We start from the raw sequence: 16,346 nt of genomic DNA on the forward strand, positions 1-16,346 counted from the left end.
ACTACTAGCATGACTTAAGGCAAAAGCCTGCCTTAAAAATGGTGCAATTCAGGTTTGAAAAGATCCTGACACTTTCACTATTCCAGTAGGTCAAAAATTCAATATGAAAAAAAAAAAGAAAAATTCAACCTTCTTGTTTTAAAGTAAAAGCACAAGGTAACATTAAAGAACTCATCTACCCTGTTATTTTTCTCTTTACAATTAAGTTGATAAAATTAAAAACTTTATCCTATGGATAAATGCAGGAATGTGATATGTTCTGTGCTTCCTACCTCTATTATAATTAGCCAATTAGAAGTAAAATCACATTCTAAAAGTTTAATAGACTTTAGGAAGAACATAAAAGCTCAGCAAAGAACAATCTACACCACTGATTTAATACTCAAGGCTGAATCTCTATTTTCCTCAGCTAGCACATGAAAATAAATCCTTATGTAATCTTTTTTCAGCATAAAACATTAGCTAGTCTCCCATACACCAAAGGGCTGGTACAGCTTCCCACATAAGCTATTTTGGTACTAAGACTACACTATTCAAATCAATGAGTTTTAAAATCAACAGGATAAAATTCTTCATGGTTCCTACTGAGTTAGTATCTGAACTTGTTAAACTCAGCTTTTTAAAAGATGATGAGGAAATCCAATTACTCCTTTCAAAGGGCTGCCTATATTTTCCCTGCAGATATTCCTTGGTTATGCATTTGATTTTTCCTACACAAATTTATTACTCTACTTATAAAACTACTGCAAATAGATTACTGCATATTTTCTAGGACTCTCAATATTTTATCTTGATCCATGAAATAGGAAAATCTATCACTGGCATTAGGAAGTCTCAGATTATCCTGATTTGTGCTATCTCACTGGTCAAAGGTATTATGTATACATCTGATACATATTCAAGTTATTTCTGTCTCATACACACTGCATTTCTTGTTAAGCACTATTTGTCTCAGTGACTAAATATGGATGTCAGATAACCTTTGATTTAACTTGTATTTGTACTAGGAACTAAAAAAAATCTGAGACACTTTTCCTGCTCAGTCCTCTTCAAATGTTAATTAGGAAAGACTATATAAAACAAGCTGTCACAGCCTTCTATCTCTTGAAAGATTCCTTAATGACGTTTTTGTGTGATCATGGCCCACAGGTTGAAATGTCTGCTGCAGTTGAAAAGTAAAGTCACCAGATTGCAACCAGAGCACATACTTTTTTTTTTAATCAGTTCTTTCTTCACTTACATTTAACTGTCATTTTATTTGTTCTTGACACCTCAGCTGTCAAATGTTGTCCTGAACACAAAACTATTTGGACATGCACACTTCCTGCCTTTTCTCTTCCTATACTACGGCTAGGGCCACAGTAACTTTTGCAGACCTCCAAGAGAATGGCAGCTAGAAAACCCGTGCTAATATTGTAGGTAGCACTGTTTTCAAGCCTGTGTATCAGCAGATGAGAGAGGAGTCACCTAAAGCAGTATCTTTGCCCAGGTCATCACCTGGAAAAAACATTTGGTGCAGTTGCTCTCCTCAGTTGTCAGTCAAAGGCAGCTTGCGGGAGACAGGAGGCATACACTCAGTGAAATAGAGTGGTACAAAGATGTTGTGCTACTGGAAATGTCGTAAGTGCTCATAATGTAACAAAGTCCAACACAACTGTAGAAAGTCATGTCTTGATGTGGTCTAGCCTCCCTAGCTTGAAGATATACTTGGCTATTGAACTTTGCCCTTATAGAGCTTCTCAGCTTGACATTAAGGCCTAACTGATGCAAGTAGTCTGCTCCGTGACCCAAAATGGTTTGTGCTCAACCAGTTTAGATTTTCCTGTACCGCTCTCTCTCACATGAATTATCACGGCAGAGTAAATTAATTAGTTTCCAGTCATCTGTGCAGATATACGCTGTGTCTGCAAACACATTGGTGTCTCCAGAATTGCTGATCCTCCTGAGGTTAGGAAGTTATGTGGGGTAGAATCTAGACCAGTAAATATGCCTAAAATCTGTACTATTTCTTTTTATTACTATTAAATACTATTCTGCTTTCACACCCAACCTGCTAAAAACACAGCATGAAACTAAATCTAACACAAAATTTAGCACTCTATATTTAAAAGAGATGTGAAAATATAACTAAGCTTTGAGCAGTCTACATCACTTGAAAATACATGAGGAGAAAATGCATTTCTGAGCTAACCAGAATGGCTGATAATCAGCTAAACTTGAATACTCAGATACTAAGTAAAGAGTATTCAAATTCAGGATAGTTGCAGAGCTGGAAACAGCAGTTTTGCTGTTAATTCTTTAATTCTTCCAATGTATCTTTTGGTATATGCACACATTAGCAATACAGTTCTTACCATCTCCTGGGTCAACAATCTCCACTGTGGCCACATCAGGAAATTCGAGGACTGCCATGACAGGCTCAGAAAGAACAATCTGAAAGGCCTCAGAGTGTTCATGTTCACCATCGCTTAAAATCCGTACTCGCCATGTAGCTAAGGTTTGGCCAGGATTAAACTGCACCTGCTTCTGGGCTTTTCCTCTGAAGTCTTTATCTTTCTTGGCAGTACCATCTTTGGTACTAATACCTGCCAAAACCAGAAATTCAGATCATTAAACACATCAGCTGTATTTTTCTCTCATTACTTCAGCTTTCAAAAGCTTTAAGATGGCTTAAGCTAACTCTGCTCCTCTTGATTAATCTTATATTGGTGTCAACAATAAAGGTGAAAGCAGATCAATTAACTTAAAGGCAAAAGCAAAACTAACTACTAGAAAAGCTCTACATTCTCTGAGCTGACTGACAAGTTTACATTTCTAAAATGGCTTTTCATTGATGTTTCTCTCCCGGTTCAAGGCTGTCTGACAAGCCTTTGTGCAAATTAGATAGTCCTTTGGAACTCTCTCCAGCTCATGTATCTGCCTTCTGTTCCAAACCCACAGCACCACCCAAATCTTAAAGGTCCTCCTCAGGTTCTCAAAAGACAATCCAAACATTTATCCTCTCTCTTATCTGTTTCTTCCCAATGTATTATTTAATGTAATAAAACTTATTGCCCTTCCCTATACACTTTGCCTTTCTCACTTCCTGCTTGTTTCTCCTCCTTCACCATAGCCAATATTTTCTATAACCTCTATATCCCTTCAGCCCCTTTGGCCCTGCATATGGATCAGAAAGGCTAGTAAGCATCTTACTCAATAACTTCTATGCTCTTTCCAACTCTGTAATCCCATTTTGCAGGACTAAGGTAGTCAAACAAAGGCAAATTATTCAAATTTGTTATTCTTGCTTGTCAGATCTTTTGTTGGAGTTGGAGTCAGAAAATTTTGTAAACACTGTTATTTGAATGTCAGAAGTCAAATTAGTATTTGTAAACCAGTATCAGTAATTAATTTAAATCATACATCCTTAACTTTATGTTTTGCTTATCTTTACCATTCTTTTACTTTCTTTAAAAGAAATATATTATCAAAGTTAAATTACTGCTCAAAACAGAGCCTTTAAAGTCAGATTCTTTTAATTAATGCCTAATTCCTGTAAATGCCCTAGCTGGATAGGTGGCCTAACTACATCTCAGTACTTGAAAGCCAAATTCTAATTCAGAAAGATGCTTAAACAGAACTCTCCATTTCTAATGAAGAACCTGGGTTCATGCCACATAAATACCTACATACTTGCATAAAATCAGCTTCAAATTGAGTGCCTTTTCTAAGCAGTGTAAGCCCACCATGAGTTTTGACTTGCAGCTGTGCAAGAATAATGCTTCCTGGTCCAAATGCACCAGCAGTGTGGATGCAGATGGAACAGAATGGGAACAGATCCAGAAGCTAGAGATGCATGTAAGGTTGCAGAATGTGATAACACAATCTTTTTTCACCTTTGCACTCCTCAGACACTGTAAGCAGCTTTCAGCACCTCTTGCATCAGCCTCAGTTGACTGCCAACACTGATTGAATAAAATGAGCTTACTGCTCATGCACATGCTGGTCACTGCTTAATCAGACCAGCTCACAACAGCGTTCCTGGAAAACGAGGTATGACAATTGCTGCCAGGTTGCTATATACATTTTTTCTCACTAAAGAGAAAAAAAATTGAGAAAGGAACTGCATTCTGTGAAACAAATACAACATTGGTACCAGACCTAGGCACCTGCTCATAAAATAATCTCAAATTGCACAGGAAATTAGCTAGCACTGCTTTTCATTAATACTTTTCACTCTATTTATAAGACTAGTTAAGAGTTGTACTGTTTTTTTAATGAATCTGTGTACTACAGATATAAATATTGTTTATGCATGACACACATACAGGTTTGTATATGCAGATATACATGCAGCTGTACAAAAGGATGTTCCGTCCTTTCAGAATACCTCTTGGTAAGAAGTGGACGACAACATCTCAGCCTTCTTATGTCAGTTTGTGGGAAAATAGTGGCCTAGTCACCTAATTACAGGAGACTCTTTGGCTGCAAATCTAATGAGATTTCTGAAGGCACAATGGTACTTTGGAAATTACGAGTACGTATATACTTGCTTACTTAAAAACAGTTTTTAAAATCTGGCTCATTTTCATCTCAATATTTTTAATATTGCGCTTTGTCAAAAAAGTGGCAATATAATGTAGTGTCAAATGTGTTCCTTTAACAGCAATTCTATTTCAGTAGGAATTGCAGAATTTGGCTGTTTACAAAAAAAGAACACTCCATGCTGAGAAATCTGTTTATCCACTTAAGTTTTAAGATATTTCTTATAGGTTTCTTCATAAATTATTCCTTAGTTGTAAATATTTTTATTTCTTTCTGATTTTTCTTGTTCTGGTGCTCCAGTTTGAACTTAGAAATTATTCCTAGAAATTGTATATTTTTTAGAACTCCATTAAATCTTAAGCTTTCAATTATTTTTTAAAATACTTTGATATTGTTGAAAAGTATCATAGAGTTTCAGTCTCCAAGCATGCTATTAGTAGTTTCAGCCCCAAAAGAATGTCTTCCATAGACTACACTTGCTGTCCTTAGCTGCTGCTGTTTTCTACTGGCTGAAGCCAGCTGGAGGAACTTTTCCTGAGATGTTCACATTTGGCAAACACATCTTTGTTCTCATATGATCTGGTGAGAATATCGGATATATGCAACACAACAAACATCTCAAAATATTACATATCTAGCAGAAGTATAGCAAGAATACATTTCACTCTTTTCTGTTTTAATGACGTTCTGAGTAACAGAACTTATACACATGCTCCAAGTTGGCTCCAAAACCATATGTTCCATTATCTGAAGCCATAAATTTGTTCTGCTAGTGAACAAATAGTTTGTCATAACCAAAAAACAAAATATTTTCTATGATTGCATCATGAAAATACTGATATTTCTAAACACTTCCAAAATGTACTTATGTATAAAAGAACAATTTGTTGCACTATTCCTATTTTAACTTCTTATTTTTATTTTATAAATTCTTCTTCTCCTAATATTGAAGCCAACAGAAATTTTAATGATTCAAATCCAAGGAAGAGGGACTGAATCTTGGGCTGCTAAAGCAAAAATAAGGTGCAGAAGAGCACGCAAAAAAAAGTGTGAAAATTTCATCATATAATTCCAGAAATCATATAATTAGCTTAACAAAAGACGCTTGCTTTAATAAATAAACGTAGTACTTTGTATCTAGCTTGCTCAGTATGATACACAACTAAAAGGATATACCTGCATTGATACATTTTGGGAAATAGCTTGCCAGTCACTTATAAAAGAGACTGATAGGACTAGCACTGAACTTACTTATAAAAGAGGTTTCTCCCAGGTAGCCTCTCCGTTTAAGAACAACATCAAGATATTTGGAATCTTCATTTACTAAATAATACTCCTTTTCTAAGGAGATCCATGCCCAGTTTAGGCGAAAATGTTGATTCTTCAGCTTATTGCCTCCTGCAAAACAAAATGATAAAGGTATTTATTTTTCCTTTTTGTTAAATACTATTTCTTCTTTTGAAATTAACATATCCTGTATCCCAGATGAGATATATATCCTAGCTGGCCACTAAAATCCAAGCATGGCAAAGGTTTGAAGCTAAGAAATAAAAAGAACTCAATGTCCTCATGATGTACTTGGTACACATGGGAATACATTTTATCTTAGATTTTTATGTTAGTCACATTCAGTTCAAAGTATGTTAATTTTCTATGAATTCATGCATATATACTTGGGATCCCTTTCCTAAAAATTACAAAAATTGCAGCTGATCCAAGGTTCTGCAAAACTGTATTTGTATTTCCAAAAGACACATTGCACAAGGCAACATGTGGAACTTCCTAAGTATGTTAAAGACTGCCTAAAGCACAGGAAGGCCCTTACTCTCCTGAAAGATCGGAGTCATATGATATCTACCATCTTTTGGACTAAAAGAGCAAATTTCAGTGGGATTCTATTTCCAAACTGCAAACAGAATTAATTTCTGTCACATATGAAATTAACCCATTTACCCACATAGCCTGCCTCTACAATTGAGTATTTTGTTCACTAAACCCATCAATTTCTGGTCTTACTAGTTTATAAATTATACATCAGCTCTGTATGATACAATATATGTATGACATAGCTTTCATATCTTACTAAGAAGTGGTTTCAACAGGATTAAGTTTCCCTGATACACGTCACAGTTTATAGCTAAAGAGTTGCCCTCCGAAGCATACATGCTTGTAACTGTTCAGCTAACCACACAAGTGTGATTGCCTGTGTCATTAAAGAGATTTGGAGAGACGCAAATGCTTATTGGCATTCTCTTTGTAATGACCTATCTTCATGGTATCATGAGCTCCCCAAACTAATTGAAATGCTGAGATCTGTTTTGCAAGTGAAATTTTCAAATAGATGAAAACCAGTCCTGATTTTGGTTTTTTGGTGTTTTTTTTTTTTTTTGGTGGGCACACCTGTATCACCACAGTCCCAGAAAGAAAGTGAACTCCATAGATCCTTTCCTGGGTCTCTAATTCAGCAGTGCCACGATAGCTTTCCTGCAGTCTCACTGAAGATGGATAGTTGTGCACTCAAATACCCAGAAGTGAAAACTCAGTAAAGCAATACACTCTGCTGGGGAAACTGAATGGTTAACATTTACCACGGGTTCTGGGTGATAGTTCTTGATGTTGATGGCATTGTCATCAAGCGGAAAATCAAATTTCCTCTCCACATGTTGGAAAGAACCTTCACTGTCCTTCTCACTAAACGAATATGCCCATATATTCATCAGCAGAAGCAGGCTCATTTTTGAAGCCCAAGCAGTGCAGGAATATAGGAAGTATCACCCAAAGTTTTGGAGGGGATGATTTGAAAGCCGTTTAACTCCAGCTGCAAAACGATGAGTACCAGCCTACATACAGCATACCTCAGACTAATCTTTTGCCCCCAAGAAAAATGAAGCTGCTGTGTTTACGTTTAACGTGATTTGTACAACTGTAAAACAGTAGTAAGTGGTTACTAAAATGGCAGAATATATAGGTTTTATATATATTTTTACATATATATTTAGGTTAAAAAAGGCTTTACAGAAACAACAAATGTAAACAGACAGCACTCTAAGATCCAGCTAAAAAAGCCACTTTTTTTTCCAGTTTGTAAGGTAAGAGCTGGAAAGAGGTAGCACTCATTTCACTGGCTGTAAATCAAGTATTTGTACTGAATATAGCAAATTAGATTAGCACATTTCTGACAAAATACAACAAAACTTTACTTTCTCATGTACAATTTACCACCATCTGCTTACTAATTTTCCACTGTAAAAAGGCACTTCTTGTCAGCATAGGAATTCTGGATACCACAGATAATAACAGCAGGACCAATCAAGTTCTGCTTATCATCCTATTCGGTGTGTTTGCCATTGCTCAGGAGAATGCTATAATTTCCGCAGCAAGAATAAAATAACTTGTTCAGCTCACTGAAGACAGATGTTTTCTCAGCAACCGTCTTTTGTGAATGCTGGCTTGTGTGAAAGGATGTAGTCTGATTCCCTTCCCACCAGGTGCTGCTATAGAACAAGATTTGCTCTGGTAACTCTTATCTGAAATGTGCAAATAAGTACCTTTAGAATTTAAGACTTTTTGTACAAAAGCCAGTGAACAAAGTAACTTCCTCTGAGCAGCAGAAAAATATATCTAAGCATTTCAGTTCACTCATGGCTTAACTACCGGAGGAAAAGGCAAAGGTTGGTTTTCCCTTTCTAGTTTCTTCCATTCTACTCCCTTGAACAAAGAGGCAACTTTTTCATTTACTTCCATTCTGCTTCCGAGGTAAGCCTCTACATTTCTTTATTGAGCTGACTTGTCTACTAGAAAAAAAAACAAATAACCAAACTTGTATCAGCTCTCCACAAATAAACACACTTGTATCATCTCTCCAACATAAAGGCAACAGCACTATGTAAATGAAAGGAGGGAAAGGGTTATCAGAGTGTTATGCTGCACTCCTTGCACTGCTTCCTTCTGTTCTTTTGATCTGTATTGTTACAGAGAAAGGGGAGACTTGCAAATTCACATACCAAAAACTGTAGTGAGCTCTACAATAAAATCAGTAACCACAGTGTTAGCTAAATCTGTGCTTACCTTAGCTTAACTATATTCTATCAACTCAGTAAATGTCAGTGTCTTCCCATTAGTTTCTTGGGGCAAAAGCAAGAGAATAATTTTTGTCTGTTTCTCTAGTGAGAAATGTATATGTATACATGCCACCTTTAAAGACACTGGCCAATTTAAGCCTAATTTGACAGGAGGATAAAAGCTTCTAAGACATAAAAGTAAAGAAAATTGCCTGACAATTAGAGGAGAGAAAACCTATTTCTATCTCCACTGAGAAAGAAAATGTTGCTTCATGAGCTCCTTTTGTATTAGAAATGAGAATATAAATGACAGAGAGAGAAAATATAAATACCTCAACTGAAGAAAAAGCATCTACTACTAGAGTTTGCATCGTTTTAGACAGAAGAGATTCCAACCATGAGACAAAAAGGAAAAGGAAATCTGGCATCACTCGTTCCACCGCACAAAGAACTAACGGTTTAAATGTGTTGTGGACCCCGTTACACAACCTACAGCTCTCTTACACACGTCTCTTATGTTTCAGCTTTAGTGTCTCAAATAATTCAAACCTAAATCTGATCTATATTTGCATGTAGTTACATGCCTTTATGTCAGGCTCAAAATACTGGTATATGGCAAGATATAGTGCCTCAGAATGGTGCCCAGGGGCTTCCTGAAAAGGAACGGATGACCATCATATCTTAATTGCTGTAATTGCCTATGAGCATATATTTTCAAAGCAGATACCTTGTACTAGCAAAATGCAGTATTAACAGCCCATCTATAGTTCAGGAATCATTGTATAGCATAACTACAACTATAGCAAGAGATCTTAACACATGTGCTTCCTCTCTCTTCCTCCAGCCCTTTCCAATTCCTGCCACTGTTTGTTAATTTGTTGCCATAGACCTGCAGCCTTTCCTTTTTGACTCAAAATTCCTGACCCTACCAGATGCTCCACTCAGACAGGGTTACCAAAATTGGCATGACTGTCCTTTCCCTTGCTATAGATCTCCTCACTGTAGCAGGTACATGAAACATCTGAAAAGGAAAACCCACTCCTGAACTTCAGTTCAGCCTGCAGTGAAAACAAAAATATAGAGGATAGAAAGGAAATCTTCCATCTTTAGGCACCTGTTTCATTTTTTCAACCTCTGATTAGCCTCTTTCTTCTGTGTCAGGCCAAGTTAGTCACTATGTACCGGGATAAAGTTACTTCAACAGTTTTATTAGAAGTAAAATCTGATGTGTAATGCAGAAATCTTTTGTTTCCAACATCATGATTCCCCATTTAGCCATGGAGCTACTGTCTCCAACCTCAGCAATTCGCGTGGTTTTTTGATCCCCACACTATTTGGAAGTCACGACTCGTGGTTTGTATAAATATGATTCTTGCCTGACTAGAGACGGAATATATAATCATAGTTGATCCTGCTCCTGGCTAAAGCAGTCAGAATAAAATATAGAGAAGATATTTTATATTCAATTTCAGATACACAGTTTAAATAATTCTGATTTACCATACTGTATTATATTTTCAGTACATTCTAGCCCCAATTTAAAAAGGTAAAAGATCTCAAGTAAACCTTTTGTTCACCAACACTATTGAAAAATAACATGTAGAAAATAGATAATAAATAAACTTTATTCAATGCGTGGGACAACACATTATACGCTATTTTCTCTGCTATGAAAGATCATCAGAAATAGCATATCCTGTAAAACTACCTTAACTTCATCTAGAAAAATTATTTGCTGAAGTGAAATACATAAGCAAGCCCAGTATGTAAACTCCTCCACTAAAATGCTTTGAATTGACTTCAGCCATGTGTAAGTTAACCTAATAATTTTATCCAATTAGAAACCCATTAAAATGCTTCATCTTTACAAGTCTTTCTCAAATGTACCGTAAGGGAATTCAATCACTAAAATAACTTAGTGAACTCTGCACCCTTCTGCACTCTGTCTGCCACTGTAACTCAATATATTTGCAGAATAATCAAACTCAGTCCCCCCAGACCAGCCCCTAGTGATTAGGAACTAAAACAATGCTTTCTCTGACTTCTCATGAGAAAACACACACTTCCCAGCATTATGGAATTGGCTTGCCTGGAGAGTAATTGCTGGTATCCAATGAACTGCAGATAGTTTCCATCTTTCAGTAGTTTCTGTAACTTTTTTTGCTTCTGTTTCATGTCTACCCCCAAGAAACAAGTTGGAATGGCTGTGTTTGCCGGTGCTCTGAGTAAACAAATGTTTTAAGTCACGTAGTCAAAAAAATATTTGAAGAACACTGCATAGTTGTTTTATCAGAAAAACAAATGGGAAGTGAGAGAAGAGACACCAATGTAAAGGCTACACAGTGCATATTAACTTTTGGTCCTAGTAAAATTCAACTAAGCGTAACTAAGGAGGTATCCAAGCACAGTCTGGAGATTCACGCTGGGTTAATTTCAGTAATTCCCAATTCGAGTTTATGCCCTGTTCTTCCGATGGAGATTAACCAGATTCTGATTAAGAGATTAACCAGATTATCATTAACAGAAACTGTGGAAGCAAACACACAATAGCTCTTCAGTCACTGCATTTCAAAGCTTTACAGCAATTTCAGTTCAAACCAACCTCAGTATAAATCAGTTTACCAGGAGGCAGGATGCCTTCATTCTATTGGCTGCACTGAGAGGCTGTGAGGTTTCAAAGAAGAGAAGAGCAAAACGGACAAAAGAGTAGGGAAAACTCGTTATTGAGCCTGGGCTGAATTACCAAAGATATATGCTGGAGCAATGTGTGTGGTTGAAAGCCTGTACAGCTATTAAATGGTTAGCTTTGTAGCTGATTTCAAGGGAATCTAAAAGATCACTAGCGGGTTTGGGTTTTTTTGCTGTAGACAAGCTCCGCAATGCTGAACATTTCTCTTCCCATTTCTACAGCTCCAATTCAGGATGGTGACTATGCAATAATTTCATAGATTCAGAGGTATATTGAAATGTGTAATCACACACTTATGTGCACTGCTGAATTAGTGCCCTTAATGAAATGAAAGGCCTCAAGTAACCATGCAAGTTCTCAGCAAGACTGGATAAACTAGAATAGGACAAATATTACTCAAGAGATTCGTCTTCTACCAATCCATCAAAAAAACAAAGCTGTTCACAAAAAGACTGACTTTGATTAAACTCTTTACTGAAAGTACTGTTAGTGAAGAAATGTTGAATTTCATTGCTTTATACAGTCTGTCCTGAGTCTTTTGGGTGTATATAGCTTTTCATAGTAATATAGTAATAAATTCATTTTTAATGTAAAAAGTTAAAAAAAATTCAATTCAAAATTTTCAAAATGAAATGCTTTAATTGACCTATGCTCAATTACTCCGAAAAATTTTATAAAAATGTTGACATTTTGTCCTAATTTAAGATAAAAATATCTCAGAACTTTTTCACAGTATGAGAAAATTTCTTCTCTTTCCTTTCAAATTCTTCAATTGTTCAATGTTTATAGCTGTGGAAGATGTATAGAAAAGTATTCACAGAATCACTTTAGCCAATACCTTCTGCAGTCAGTCATACTCTAGCATTTGATTCATCTCATTTCAAGCAGACATTTTAAAACATGTCAGATGCATCCCAGATTTTCTTTTAAGAGGGCAAGGAGTTTAAGTGAAATCAAAGGTAAAATACAAGTAAAACACTGACAGCTCATCAGACACAAAAAGCATTTTTTGCCATTTCCCAGAAAATACAAATCATCAAATTCAGAAAGAAACAGATATAATATTTGGTCTATGCACATACCAAAAAGAAAATATTGCATCACTTCAAAACATTGCAATGTGCACAATGCAGCCATACAGGTTACTGTGAACACAATGACAAAAAGATCTGATCTGAATCTCATTGACACAACAGTAAGATTATCATACAGTTTACACGCAAAGATTTCTTTGGAAATTGAAGGTATGGACTGTCACAAGCAGCAGTTCCACAGAAAGTAGATTTGCTAATAATTACAAGTCTGTTCTCATTAAAAATCAGGACTCACAAGGCTTTCTTTCCAAAAATACTTTATCTCACTGAATGTCAAAAGGAGTGATATGATCATAACAGAATGTGCTGAAAACAATCCATAATCAAACTCTAATCTCTCAGGATGCATTTAATATTGAAAAAAAAAAAAAAAAAGACGACATCTAAAAGCAATGAAAGCAAGCATATTATTGGGATCAGGACACACAACCAGTAATGCACAGCATGAATATATTATATGAAAGCCTGACGTTATGCTGTACTGAATGAACCTACTCTTGCCCGATATTTGAGGTCAAACAGTCCTGGACAGGCTGGTGTTTGGATGACAGACCTTTAAGAGACTGGCAGGCACGTGACAGTTTATGCTATACTGAACGCTCAGCAGATACCAGACCATGGAAAAAGAAACAGAAAAATGTTATTCTGCCCTGTTTCTGCTTCTGAAGTGATGAATAGGAAACAAAAATAAAAAATAAAAAGCATGCTATCTGTCTCTTGATTGATATTGCCCTGTTTGCTAGTCAATGATCAAGGATTAATTTTAAATAATCAGCAGGTAGTGATCACTTCTAATAACCTTCATTTGACAGTAATAAGGGAAAAGGAAGAGGGTCAACTGTTTGGGAGCCTATCTTCCCTTCTGGAGACCTAACTCAGGTAATCAGGTTCAAGAGAAGCAGGACAAAACCCAGAATGGGAATGGACAGGAGAGGAAACATTTGAAACGGAATAGAGGATACATAAAACATTCAGATACATAAAACTGTGATTTTCATTGGTGCACCAAGAAGAGTCCTGAGAAAGCTTAAAGACACAAGTAGTCCTGAACCGTTATATGGTAAACCTGCAAATTCAAACACTTTAAAAGTGATATTCTAAATATTTAAAAATAACAAAAAATATTTTATTTGATTTTAAAAAGTTACTGTCTTATTAATCAATTATTTCTGTGTTGTCATTAATTTCATTACCATTTTGTGTAACTAAGTGCACATTAGAAAAACAATTTAGACTCTCTTTTGAGTAGTAATAGAGAAAACCCAAACATACCCTCAAGCTGTCAGGTCTATCATTAAACAATGCCCACGTTACCTAAAGCAGAATACCTGTTTTCCTAAGGATCCACACCCTGCGCCTCCCTCTGAAAGGGAGGGGAAAAAAAAAAAAAACCCAACACCTGGATTAGTAAGATTTCGTGCATGCATGCCCTGCAGCAGTAAGTAAATTTATTAGATCTCTGGCAACACATTCTTAAAATAAACTTAGTAGTCTTCAGGTTTCTGCTCACTAATTCCTTTCTGGCGCCAGACGATGACTCCCCAAAAGCTGGCTCCAGCTGAATTGAGAGCAAGGTTTATTTTATTCTATCAGAGAATAACGGATCTAGCGCTGTTTGCTTAGTTACTGCCCCGTATGGGACTTTCTTCTGGTTTATACCTGTAAAGTAGTGCCACACACATACTAGCTTACAATAAAATTACTGTCATTAAACAGCCTAGTCAGAGTGTTAAATTTGAGGATCAGAGGGTATCCTCAGACTGAGACTTGAAAGTAATCAGTAAGATCAGAAATGTATACTGTAACCTCACAAATAAAAGACATTCTATTAGAATAGACACCAAGACAAATATTCTTACATTCAAAATATTATCTTACATACTGTGTTATTTTAAGAAATTCCTTTATTCTGTGGAAAGAAGCTCCTGATTTCCCTTTCTTTAAATCACACTTCCTTAATTTAGACCCTACTACTGCAAATTCCTTTGTATACGCCTAATATTTCAATGCTTCCAAGTACTGAGTATATGAGTGGGTGCCATCTGAAACTAAGGTCTTTAATTTTTCATAATGAATTTGAAATAAGTATTTCTGGTAAAAAAATTGGTAAACTTTTCTGCTAGCTGAACTTTTTAACTCTAACTGTTGAATGTTGTCTTTGCAGAGAATTCCTTTCCATTTCGGATGACAATCCAGACTCATAATCTCAAATTGACAGCAATAACCAAAAAATGTATGAGAGAAGTATTAAAGACATTGTTGTTATTTGCAAAACCTACTATAAATAAAATGGAACAGCTTTTCCATTTTAAAACTTGACTTCTGGACAGCATTCTTGCTGTAACTGAATGAGCACCTATAGGAAAACTACTCCTTTAATTGCATGTCAAAGTGATTGAACTAGTTTTTTATTAAGAATTTGCTTCTACAGATTTGAATTTTCGTTCCTTTTCTATTCTGGCAATGCAACAAATAAAATGCCCGACTGACTAGAGGAGAACAAGTGCCAGGCAGTTTCACTTAATGTTTACTTTTAATTCATTTCAGATTAATTGTACTAGGTAATCTTGAATATTTAACTTTAAATATTACTTGATCAGAGAAACTCCTTTGTGGTGGTTTTGATCCCTTTTAAGCTATGCCAACCCTATAACCTTTTGCAAGTAATTTAACCCTACGCAGGAAGGGCAAAGTAATAACAGAAAAACATACAAAATAAAAACAGCCATTGTTGATACAGACAAAGACAATAAAGGGTTCCTTTTTAAACCATTGTAACTTTGCTTTAAAATACGCTTTGTAAAGGAGGTATTCAAAGATATTAGTTCAATAAATCACTTCAGTTATATTCCTATATTCTTATTTTATCTTAAATTCCTATGTTCCTAATGCTTCAGTCACAGTGTATATAACACAAGATGAGAAAAAAGAAAATTTGAGAGATGCCCAAAATTCCTTCAAAGATTCACAACGAAATGTAAAAAAAATCTCTCTTAATATTAAAATTAAATACAGGAAAGAAAGCACTTCTGAAATCAATTGCAGAATCAAAAATCCAGAATAGCATGATCACTGGGAATTTCCCAAGAGAACAGCCCAGACTCAACAGAAATATTGCAAAGGGACATGGGACAGAGGGACAGTGAAATTATGACAACTCAGTCTTGAAAATACATTATTTCCAACATGCTCTTTCTACCTCTCTCTATGCACATGCATGCAATCTTTACTCATACTTTGATATAGTTAAGCAGTTAAACGAAGGCTGTCAACAGAAAAGCTCCATCTTTAAAATTAAATTTAATTTGTGCTGTTACTAAAGCGGTTCTATGTTTTTAAAACACAAAAGGTTTTAAAAATGAGTTTATTTAAATATTGTTCACATTTTACTCAGCTTTAAAAGGGATGACAGATTAAAGTATTATTTCCAGTCTTCAAGTACTAGCAAAATAGTGCAAAAAACTACAACATCCTGATAATTGAAGGGACATATTTAAGGGCCTATATTTATATTGGGTTTATCAAAGTTCTTTTTTATAAAATTACACATTGACCTTCAAATAAATACTAAAGTAAGTTTTTTGACGTGCCAAACTGAAATATACTTGGCGTCACCTCAAGCTTTTGGGAAACCCTTGATCAAGATTTCTAAGACCTTCCTCCGACATGGACTCAGAAATTAAAATCTTTCAGCTTTTTCCCAAAGGCAAGGGAGGCAATGTTTCCATCAACAGCAAAGTCCAGCTCCCACTGAAACTGCTGGCTATTGCATCCAGGCAGCTAAAGGCATGGGTTGATCTGTGGTCCCAAGTTTACTTATTTTCTCTCAGCTTTCGCACAGGGACGTGGGGAGGTGTGACCACAGTAGTTTTGACATGCCAACTAGCACAAATGTTTCACAGTTTGGAAGAGGGTGTTCCCCACCCTTTCTTGAAAGGGAGCAGCATAGCGCTTTCCTGTCGGGACATGACCTCAGCC

General features: G+C 35.9%; 1 protein-coding gene across 2 annotated transcripts in view; it reads right to left on the bottom strand.

The window, feature by feature from the left end:
- The window catches only part of FREM2 (FRAS1 related extracellular matrix 2), a 143,884-nt gene that overhangs the window by 61,311 nt on the left and 66,227 nt on the right, over nt 1–16,346 (bottom strand). For both annotated transcript variants that reach the window (XM_068929970.1, XM_009678630.2), the window contains exons 3-4: nt 5,776–5,922; nt 2,355–2,585 (exon numbers count right to left, since the gene is read on the bottom strand). In XM_068929970.1, the coding sequence (XP_068786071.1) occupies nt 2,355–2,585; nt 5,776–5,922 (378 nt within the window). The remainder of the gene's footprint in view (nt 1–2,354; nt 2,586–5,775; nt 5,923–16,346) is intronic.

The sequence above is a fragment of the Struthio camelus genome, chromosome 1, assembly GCF_040807025.1.
Source record: "Struthio camelus isolate bStrCam1 chromosome 1, bStrCam1.hap1, whole genome shotgun sequence".
Classification (NCBI taxonomy): Eukaryota; Metazoa; Chordata; class Aves; order Struthioniformes; family Struthionidae; genus Struthio; species Struthio camelus.